This window comes from Azolla caroliniana, unplaced genomic scaffold (genome assembly GCF_043228905.1).
Source record: "Azolla caroliniana isolate FFs.n. ecotype wild unplaced genomic scaffold, voAzoCaro1.0.p SCAF_756, whole genome shotgun sequence".
Classification (NCBI taxonomy): Eukaryota; Viridiplantae; Streptophyta; class Polypodiopsida; order Salviniales; family Salviniaceae; genus Azolla; species Azolla caroliniana.
In genome coordinates this window covers 234-9072 of record NW_028231191.1, presented here as the reverse complement: position 1 = coordinate 9072, position 8839 = coordinate 234, and the positions used below count along the sequence as shown (strand labels likewise).

At 35.4% G+C, this 8839-nt stretch overlaps 1 protein-coding gene across 1 annotated transcript; it reads left to right on the top strand.

The window, feature by feature from the left end:
- The first annotated feature begins 495 nt into the window (after nucleotides 1-495).
- Nucleotides 496-8567, top strand: LOC147847685 (phenylalanine--tRNA ligase beta subunit, cytoplasmic-like). Its single transcript, XM_087338933.1, has 19 exons — nucleotides 496-677; nucleotides 3099-3154; nucleotides 3237-3334; nucleotides 3934-4063; nucleotides 4414-4529; nucleotides 5062-5128; nucleotides 5216-5257; nucleotides 5339-5380; nucleotides 5463-5539; nucleotides 5672-5798; nucleotides 6572-6739; nucleotides 6814-6945; nucleotides 7081-7191; nucleotides 7350-7478; nucleotides 7551-7625; nucleotides 7704-7811; nucleotides 7968-8063; nucleotides 8153-8236; nucleotides 8443-8567. Exons 1-19 carry the CDS (start codon nucleotides 620-622, stop codon nucleotides 8509-8511), a joined length of 1785 nt encoding a protein of 594 aa, XP_087195059.1. The 5' UTR covers nucleotides 496-619; the 3' UTR covers nucleotides 8512-8567.
- The last annotated feature ends 272 nt before the right edge of the window (nucleotides 8568-8839 follow it).

Sequence of the window (8839 nt, the reverse complement as noted above, 5' to 3'; positions counted from 1 at the left end):
GTTCCTTATGATGATGAAGGCACAAGGGATTGAATGTGTGGTCTGGGTATTACAAGCTCAAATATATGTATCCATAATTGCTATCTTGATGATTAAGTAAAGAGGAGAGCGCCTTGGCATGGTACAAATAGATCCATAGCAGGGATTGATCAAAGGTGTCAAACACTAGGATGTGCCTAATGGTCTTGGAAATTTAGGTTTAGGGTACTCTATTGATGGAGGGGGGTATGGTGGTAATTATGGAAAGCCTAAAGGGTACAAACTCTGTCTCTTCGTCTCTCTCATGTCTCTCATAATTACCACCATACCCCCCTCCATCAATAGAGTACCCTAATGGTCTTCAATATTTAGGTTTAGGGTACTCTATTGATGGAGGGGGGTATGGTGGTAATTATGGAAAGCCTAAAGGGTACAGACTCTCTCTGTCTCTGTCTCTGTCTCTCTGTCTCTCATGTGTAAGAAAGGCTGTTAATATGTTATTTTAGTGATCTGTGTGTCTCACAGACCCTAGATGAAGAAGACTCTGCCTGATATATAAATTTGCTTGGCCATTATATATTTACACACACACACACATTCTCTCCCTCACGCTGCTGTATAAGTAAACGTAATCGTCACCATGCCCACCATTTCTGTGGTTCGTGATCGTTTCTTCGAGGCTCTTCAGCATACCCTCAGTAATTTCTACAACTTCCTCTCTTTTCCTTTCTGTTTGCTGCTTCTGTTTGCAATCGTTTGCATTAGGAATTGTGTAAACCGTGGTTTTCCCCAAATGCCGAATCTTCAAAATGTTTGTTTGGATTAGGAAATGTGTATATATTTACTCTTTCAATCGTAATACGGGATCTTCCAAATGTTGTAGTGTCTCTTGATCACTATAAATAGAGGTACGCATGCCCACTTTTAGGTCTCATTGCAGGACTTGAGTATATATAATTGTATCAAGCATAAACGATACTCAGTAGTTGATTGATCTTCCAAATGCAGTTTCGTGTTCCTACGTGTTTTAATAATGAATACTGTATAGTTGAGTGGTCAAATCGGCCAGAAGTAATTGGTAAAGAAACAGGTTTGGACAGTGATGTGCTGGTCGGAAATGGTATTTACTCCCAAGTTTCAGTTCTCATTACAAATAAAAATTAGGAGAAAATAAAAAATTAGGAGGTGGCTGAATGGCCAAAGTCAGGAAGGTTTGGTCTAATTGTTTGATGTACTCCCATGGGTCATCCAAGTGATGGTATGATGAGAAAAAGTAACGATGGTAGCACCTTCAATGGTAGTAATACCCCCAGTTAGCTGGTTGATATAACAGCCTAACTCCTGAGCTGTAAATGCCTCTAATAGCTCAACTTGGCTCTAGTAGTGGGTCAAATAGACAATAGCTGAGTGACCAAAGTCTTCAATTGGACAACTTTGGTGAGGATATGTTTGGGATTGTCTGTAGATGGACAATATTCTAGCAACGAATCTCCAGCAAAAACTGACTAACGTATGGTATTGCACGTCAATATGTGGTGGTGATGCAGCTGATGTTAATTAATACTCCTAAACTTCGCGAAATGTTTGTTAATATTGGGGTGAACCATTGCATGCCAGGCAAGTGTCTATTTGCATGTTAAACAAGTGGCTGCTGCATCTTGAACACCAAAGAAGGAAAGATTTCAGAGGAAATTGTTTTCTTGGGTGCTTCTGATATTATCAAATAAGTCTCTTTAAGTGACACTGAAAACCATCATGTTATTCAGGGAAGTGACATTGAGTTTTTTTTTTATGTTACGCTTATAACCTTCTTTGTGGAAATAGTTAAGTAGGCAGCTTGCTGAACCACGCAAATTCCTTGTCCCCTCTTTCATTTTGTTCTGTTTTGTGTTTATTCATTACATCATGTGATTCCTGAGCATACCTATGAATCTTGGACTTGGGCATTATCTGTTTTGAGATCTACTAGACATAATTATGTCCAACACAAGTTCAGCCGGAATGGTTTCATGCAACTAATTGTTGATTTCATATGACTAATTGCATTACAACCTCCACTCCTTCTGACCCTATCATCACTCTCTGGCATGATAATCAAAATGCCCCTCAATCAACAAGACCTGATAGAGAGTTTCTCCCAAATTGGGGGTACAGATCAAGATGATGCTACCAGACATTGGAAATAGCTATCACACATCTCAGGGAACTCAAAATGTTGCATTAGAATCATGTATCCAGAGTCTTTTGCCCACTACAATGGCCGTGTGCCATATCTTCTGCATGTTCCTTGAATATCTGCCAATAGGGTTGCATTGTGTGTGTGTGTGTGTGTATTGGAGGTTCACCAGCACCTACTTCAAACATACAATGTGAAAGAAGTTGTCTTTTTACATTTCGATGATCCACTCTGAGAGTACATGATTATGATCCTGTGCTAGAACTTCTTGGATTCTTAAATGACCCCGGTTGATTTAGGTGAGTTTAGGCTCCCAATGAACTCCCTTAAATGAAGGAAATTGATTGTGTTATGGGAGTAAACACTGATATCATTATTCATGAGACATCAAAACGTCAAATAGTTGATACCATATTGGTTGCTAAAACTATAAGTGAATTGCTCCTATAAAATCCTTTAGCCATACGAGAAGATTTATTTATTTACAACACATAGCAGTGGCCATGTTTTTATTGGATTCATTGTTTAGATATACACCTATCATCATCTTGTTTTGTATTCAGAGAAATTAACCATTCAAGAAGATTTATTTATTTACAACACATAACAGTGGCCATGTTTTTATTGGATTCATTGTTTAGATATTCACCTATCATAATCTTATTTTGTATCCAGAGGTTTCGAAAATATTTGTGTCTATAATGATCTGCTTTATTTGAATGATTTTGTAAACATTTAATCTGATCGAAATCTGGTAGAAACATTATAATATCTTTCCCATGTCATATGATGGTAGAAATGTGATGATGTATTGGTTCTAGTGTGCATTAAGAATAAGAAAATATAAAATACGGTGACTTAGAAGTGACTTTTTGCTATGTTTTTCTTCTAATCAAATCAATTATTCTAATATTACTTTGGATTGATACTGTTAAATGTATAGCTGATGACGAATTTGATGAACTTTGCTTCGACTTTGGAATTGAGCTGGATGATATCGTAAGAATGCATTAATACATTTCTTGGAAAGGATTCAATCATATACTACAACTGCTAAGATTAGATACGTTTGGTGGTCTAGACTACAGAGAAGGCCATTGTACGAAAGGAAAAGCATCTTGATGAGGAAGCTGAGGAAGGTGAAGAGATTATTTACAAAATTGAGATTCCAGCAAACAGGTATCATTGACCTTAACTAAGGATCTGAGCTGAAGAAAATATGTGTCAACCGTAGTGTGCTGGAGAAAGCATTCATAGAATATTTATCTAGGTTCTATTATTGGTTATCATATCATAGGGATGTACTTGCGATAATATGTTTAGCTACAAGCTGATATGACTTGCTTCAAAAATAATGAGATGAGGTTCTTCCGGTAATCTATTTAAAATATGATCTGATTGAGGACTTGGATTCTATAATAATCAATTGCCTGTAATGATGTTAACAGCTTTATTTCTTCCTCTTGGGAATTCATAATCCACAATATTCTCCTGTCAATCGTAGTGTGCTGGAGAAAGCATTCATAGAATATTTATCTAGGTTCTATTATTGGTTATCATATCATAGGGATGTACTTGCGATAATATGTTTAGCTACAAGCTGATATGACTTGCTTCAAAAATAATGAGATGAGGTTCTTCCGGTAATCTATTTAAAATATGATCTGATTGAGGACTTGGATTCTATAATAATCAATTGCCTGTAATGATGTTAACAGCTTTATTTCTTCGTCTTGGGAATTCATAATCCACAATATTCTCCTGTTTATTGCTTCTAGGTATGATCTACTCAGTCTTGAAGGCCTTGCCAGATCCCTCCGCATATTTAAAGAGATGGAGCAGGTTCCAAGATTTCATGTCTGTGATATGTCATCTGCATCTTTGGTTAAGGTGCAAGTAAAGGCAGAGGTAATTACATGGTCGTTAGCATAAAAATTGTTTCCCTTTATTTTTAAGGTCTTTCTGTACATTTTATTATGCTTCTTCAAGCAGCATTCTTTTGATGCCTTTGTTTGAAAATAATTTGTCTTCAGACATTCAGATCTCAGTAATTTGGTCATGTTCGATTAAAAATTTATCTCATATTCTTCTCAGCTTAACTTGAAAAATAATTTGTCCTCACTCAAATAACCTGAGTTTGCTTTGAATAGTTTTTTGGATTTATCTTTTTCTGGAAGAGCCCTACTGATTATTTATTTAGTTTCCGTACGCGTGCATGTCTTAACTCTGTTTAAATGTGGACTTTTTTCTTCTTGCAGACAGCCTTGATAAGGCCTTTTGTAGTTTGTGCTATCTTGAGAGGAATTACCTTTGATGAAGCACGATATAACAGCTTCATAGACTTACAAGATAAGCTACATCAGAATCTTTGCAGGTAATTGTAAATTTGAAACTTTCTGCATGAGGTTGGAATTTAGTTTGACGTAATGCTTACTTAATGCAGTAGCTACTTCTCAGGGTATGTTTTTATCAGTCCATGCATTTCTTAGTGTGTCTCAGTAACTTATTAGATGCACTTATAGGTATTTGTCAATTTCACATCCCATGGTCCGTCCATGCCCCTACCCCAAGAAAATAAATAAATAAATAAATAAATTTGCATATAACTCTATTTCTCATTCTAATATATGTATAGAGTATTTTCTTCTCTCGTAATATTACTAGTAAAATATATCCTGTGCTTTATGTCAACAAAAGTAACAAATTGTCATGTTTCAGTAATATATTTTCATTAATAATCATAGTTATATGTTTATGTTCCTTGCCTAATTGTTGAAAGTCTTATTTCCATTCTGCTTCCATTTTCACATCAAAGTACTACGCAACTTTGTTAAAATAAACAAATTTTTTAATTGTGGCTCAAATTCTAAATTTTCTGTCTTATGTGTCTCTGTTTACTTTTGTAGGCGAAGAACACTAGTTGCTATTGGTACTCATGATTTGGATACATTAGTAGGACCATTTTCATACGAGGCATGTGCCATAGAGTTATTTAGTTTTTTTAAAATGAGGCTTTATTATTTTAACACAGCTGGAGCTTAAGAAAATATTTTGTTTCAGGCATTACCTCCTTCAGACATCAGATTCATTCCTCTTAAACAGGTAAAATTTGTTCTTCCCAAACTCATCCACAGCTTTTACTAATCGAACATGACCAAATTACTGAGACCTCAATGTCTGCAGACAAAAGAATACACAGCAGAGGAACTAATGGAATTCTATAAAGTAAGGATGTTTACAATATATAAAATACGGAATGCTTTTCTAAGGCTATATCTCTTGTAAATCTGTTTCTTCTTTGCTGCAGAGTGATACAAAACTGAAGAAGTTTTTACATATTATTGAGGGATCCCCTGTGTATCCAGTAATTTATGACAGCAAAAGGTTTGTATTAGATACTTGAAAAAAGATGGACAGCAGCATTTTAACAAAGAGTTGCCAAATTTAAATGGGTGTGTGATGCTAAGTAAATGCTTCTGAAACTTCTTGCTATTTACAAGAACGTGGTATTGTCAGGACGGTGCTTTCATTACCGCCAATCATAAATGGTGCACATTCTGCAATCACTCTAAACACAAAGAACGTATTCATTGAGTGCACTGCAACAGATTTGACTAAAGCTAAGATTGTTCTAAACACAATGGTAAGATGCCTTTTGCATTTGGATTTAATAAATCGTTGATTAATCTGACTTCTACCCACTGTTCCCATATCATCTTATTTTGATCACGGCCGAGTTACACATAGAAGCCTTTGATTCAGTTGACTTCACAGGCTACATAAGATCTACAAAGAGAAACCCTTGATCTCATCTGTCACTTTGGCATTTTGAAGACGCTATTTTTAATTTCAATCAGATCACCCGTCTGCTGCAAAACTGCTTACTTTTGTCAAGTCAAATTTGCTGCTTTGGATGGATTATACTAGAACAATCCTGAACCATGAAAGAAAGTCAGATTTAGTATTAGCAAATGTCTATAAGAATGAAGATCTACCTTCTCACTTGTTTCTGATAATGAAAAGAAAAGATGAGATATAATTTTCAGAACCCTAGGTTGTCACTGGTGTGGACATCCTAAGTATAAAATAGTTCCTATGAAAAATATTCTCAAAGGGAAAGAACATAAGGCGAACAAAAAGGAGGAGAAGAAGAAAGATGATGATTAGATAAGTTTAAATACCTTTCAATTAGAAGCTTATTTAAAGGCCATGATGTCTTAGAATGATAGTGCTCGTGCATGTCCAACCACGAAACTGTTCTTTTGTAATGTTGTGCAGTGACTATTTAATTTCGATATGGAATGCTTGATGGCATCCTCTGATAGCATTTATATTTCTCGAATACTGGGGAAATTAGATAATTAAGCAAAATACTCTATATTATGCATGTAGAAAAACTTTTGCACATTTTTACAGGTGACGACATTTTCTGAGTATTGTACAAATAAGTTTGAGGTTGAACCTGTGGAGGTTATATCTGCTAATGGAATCTCAAGTATTTATCCAGATCTGTCCTCAAGGAGCATGGAAGTGAGCTTGCCTTATATCTCCAGTGCTGTAGGTGTGGAATTTGAAACAAATCAGGTAAGAAATTCTTTTTCTAGACATTAAATTTCATATATCATAGGTGTTTACTCTTAATGTTATTCTATTGGCAGGTGATAAAAATTCTAAACAGAATGCAGCTTTCTGCAACAAAAACTCCCTCTCTGGAGGACAGAAATGAACTGATTCGTATATCAGTGCCACCCACAAGAAGTGATGTTCTACATCCATGTGACATTATGGAGGTAAAAACATTTTGTAGCTTTCTATTCTAACTTGAGGGCGTAATTCTTTAGGCATTTCATTATAAACCAATCTTATATGTTCATGAATCTTACATTATAATAAGATCTCATTAAAGAAATTTTTTGTTTTTCCAGGATGTTGCGATTGGGTATGGTTTTAACAACATAAAACAAACAATACCAAAATGTGTTACCCAAGGAAAGCTGCAACCTTTAAATCAGTTTAGTGATTCTCTAAGGGCAGAGGTATATGTGGTCTGATCCCTTCATTGTTTGGTATATATGGTCAGAAAACTTTGTGGCCCTTTATAAGTATCACATCCATCAGTTCAGTTCTACTCCATTAGTATGAACCCCAGAATTAATTGAGGTAATTCACATAACAAATTATGAGTTATTTTCAGGTTGCAATGGCTGGGTTTACAGAAGTCCTTACTTGGATATTAAGTTCACTTGATGAGAATTTTAACTTGGTGAAGCGCAAAGATTGTGATGCAGTTGTCGTGGGAAATCCTCGTACCAGTGAATTTGAGGTGTGATGATATTTTCACGAAAACAGTACTTGATATAAAGGATGGATATAACCTCTTCTGTTCCATTCTTAGGTAGTGCGTAGCAGTCTCTTGCCAGGGATTCTAAAGACATTGGGGCATAATAAGGATCATCCTCGTCCTGTGAAGGTTTCTCTTCAGAACTCTGCCACAGACTGTTACTGTCTGATTAGTAGAGTTTGAAACTTGATGTCCTTCTACATGCAGTTATTTGAGCTCTCGGATGTTGTTCTGTTAGACCCTAGTAAAGATGTCGGTGCTAAGAATGAGAGGCATTTAGCAGCTTTATACTGCAATGTCAACTCAGGCTTTGAGGTTGGTTTTCCTCTTTTATTGTAATAACAGGTCGATAATAATAAATTTAAAACTTGCCCGTTTAAATTGCGTTTTTCTCGTAAGACCTTCAAAAAATTGACAATTGGGTAAATTAATCTTAGGCCAGAAACATTGAAATGACCTAGTAATTTGCAGGTGATTCATGGTTTAGTAGATAGAATCATGCAAGTCGTTGGTGTGAATCCTGTATCAGTTGGAGATAATTCAGGATATTATATCCAACCTGCCATGGTAATAATCTGCAACTCAAATATCATATCTAAAATATTTTAATTCAAATATGATACTAAGGAGTCACAAAGAAAAATGAATGATGACAGGAACCAGAGTTCTTCCCAGGACGACAAGCAGATATATTTTGCAAGGGATCACGAATTGGAACATTTGGTATCGTACATCCAGAAGTAAGTAAATGCTTTTTTTCAAGTTTGATTATGGAATGTTTATTATATTCCAGAGTGTGTGCTATGTGGGGGTAGAGATTTAGAGGTTAAGCATGGATAACCGTACATGGGGATTAGAGCCAGTAGATTCTGGTTGATGTGAAAAATATGGAGGCTAATTTCATTCTTTAAACCAATTTTCTTGTCATGTCTTTCTTGTGTACCAGGTACTACAAAATTTTCTTATCCCAGATCCATGCTCAATATTAGAAATCAACATTGAACCGTTGCTATGAATCTGATGTTTTCCATCAGAATTTTTTTAAAGCTGTGAAGAGAAGTGAGTTTAGATAAGTTGCACAAATCACAACTCAAAATTAACTTTCTGGTTGATTGTTGACTTTATGGTATTTTATCATTAAAAAAAGAACTAATCTCTTGACAAGGTCACCGTTAGTTGTTTCTAAGTTGTCTTAGAGCCTTGTGCCTTGGAAATTTTGAATTACTGATAAGATCTATGAGTTATATTTCTTGTGCCCTGGAATTACTGATAAAATCTGCTCAGCATCTTTAATATTTAATTTTTAATCACATTCGCTTCCTCAAATTCCGTTGTATTGTATA